Below are 1,742 nucleotides of genomic sequence, written 5' to 3'. Positions count from 1 at the left end.
TATTTTTTTTTTTTTTTTTTTTAAGTAAAAATTTTGCTATAATATTTTTTTTTTTCTTGAATTAAAGCAGAAATGGTTTCACTTAATTTATAAAAAGGGAAATAAAAATAATAAATTGTTACATGTATATGTAAAAATATAAAAAAATGTTAAAAAAAAATTTTTTTAAGGAAATATATAAATTTGATTAACAATTTAATTATTAATTATTTTATGTAATAAAAATTATATGAGCATACAATTTTAATGCAGTGATTGATCACTTTTTTGACTTATTTTTATAATATATTTATTTTTTTTAGTTATTTTATAATATAAATGCTACATTTAAATAATAAATGTAACACATAAACAATTTATGTTAATGCATGATATAATTAGTTTTTACAAAAGACTTAGAAAAAGTATTATTATATTTATAAAAAAAAAAAAAAAAATGAAATTGAATTTTGAAGAGAAAAAAGCATTTTTAGATAATTTAAAAAATCGAATGCTGAAAATAGAAAAAGTTATAGGTGATATAAAATTTTACGAAAATAATAGTAAAGAAAAAACATCAGAAGAAAACAAAGATTGTTATTTGAATGAATCAAATATTATTATTGACGATAAAGATAATGAAATAAAAAGTGAAGAAAATAAGAATATTTTTAATGAATTAAAATCATATTTAGAAAATATACCTTTTGGTTTGTTAATTTGTCATCAATTAAAATGAAATATATATATATATACATAATTTAGGCTTATTAATTTTTTTAATATCATATTTTTTTTTTTTTTTTTAAGATAACTTTAATGCTAATAAAGAGGAGTTAATAGAAATGATAAAAAAGCATAAGCACAAAAATAGTATTTCAGTACATTTGTGTGCCATCAAAATAATATTACAACAAATATCGAAAGATTTTTTGTGTGATATATATAACCATTGTAATTATATATATACATAATTAAATAAATTATATAACAAAATATTATAATAATAAAATAAAAATAAAAAATATAATTTGCTAAAAAGAAAAAATATATATGTATTTCATGAAATGAACAATTGAAAAAAACAAAAATCTTGAAAAAAAAATAATATTAATTATTATAATATCTTTAATATATATATATATAATTATTTTTAATTTTCATTTTTTATTTTTTGCTTTTTAGATAATGACTTTTATATTTATATTCACAGTAATAGCATTGTAGATGTATATAATACATTTGAATATAAAAAAAATATAATTTTGTCACATTTAGATTTTATGAGGAATTATAGTTCTAAAATTAAAGAGATTGTCAAATTAAAAGAAAATATAAACAGCTATAAAATATCAGGTTAAATAATAAATAAAAAATTATTAGAAATTATTTAATTTTCTAAAATTATTCTAACAAAGGAATCGTAATACTTAAAAATTTTAATAATATTTATTTATTCTATTTTATAAATATATATAGAGACAGAAATATATATGGATAGATTGAAAAAAATTGAAAATAAAAATGAACTTTTATTTTCAAAAATATCAGAAATTAACACTTCTTTAGAAGACGTAGCATATAAATATGGAGTAATGGTAAGCTAAAAATAAAATAAAAATTATATTAAAATTTCCTAATTTCTTATCATTTTTTTTTTATACATATATAGATGCAGTTAGCCTCTCTAATATTTTTAAAATATAAATCGAATATATCCTAAATTAGAAACAAAAAAAAAAAAAAAAAAAAAAAAAAAAAAA

General features: G+C 15.0%; 1 protein-coding gene across 1 annotated transcript; it reads left to right on the top strand.

Moving 5' to 3' along the window:
* Positions 1–436: 436 nt before the first annotated feature.
* Positions 437–1,702, top strand: PGAL8A_00460100 (conserved Plasmodium protein, unknown function; the record flags this gene model as incomplete). The annotated part of the gene is made up of 5 exons (XM_028673364.1): positions 437–689; positions 790–933; positions 1,165–1,335; positions 1,459–1,577; positions 1,652–1,702. The coding sequence occupies 5 exons, from the start codon at positions 437–439 to the stop codon at positions 1,700–1,702; spliced, it is 738 nt and encodes a 245-aa protein (XP_028529824.1).
* Between the last annotated feature and the right edge of the window lie 40 nt (positions 1,703–1,742).

Source organism: Plasmodium gallinaceum (genome assembly GCF_900005855.1).
Source record: "Plasmodium gallinaceum strain 8A genome assembly, contig: PGAL8A_v1_130, whole genome shotgun sequence".
In the NCBI taxonomy this organism is placed as follows: domain Eukaryota; phylum Apicomplexa; class Aconoidasida; order Haemosporida; family Plasmodiidae; genus Plasmodium; species Plasmodium gallinaceum.
This window is presented reverse-complemented; position numbering and strand designations above follow the sequence as displayed.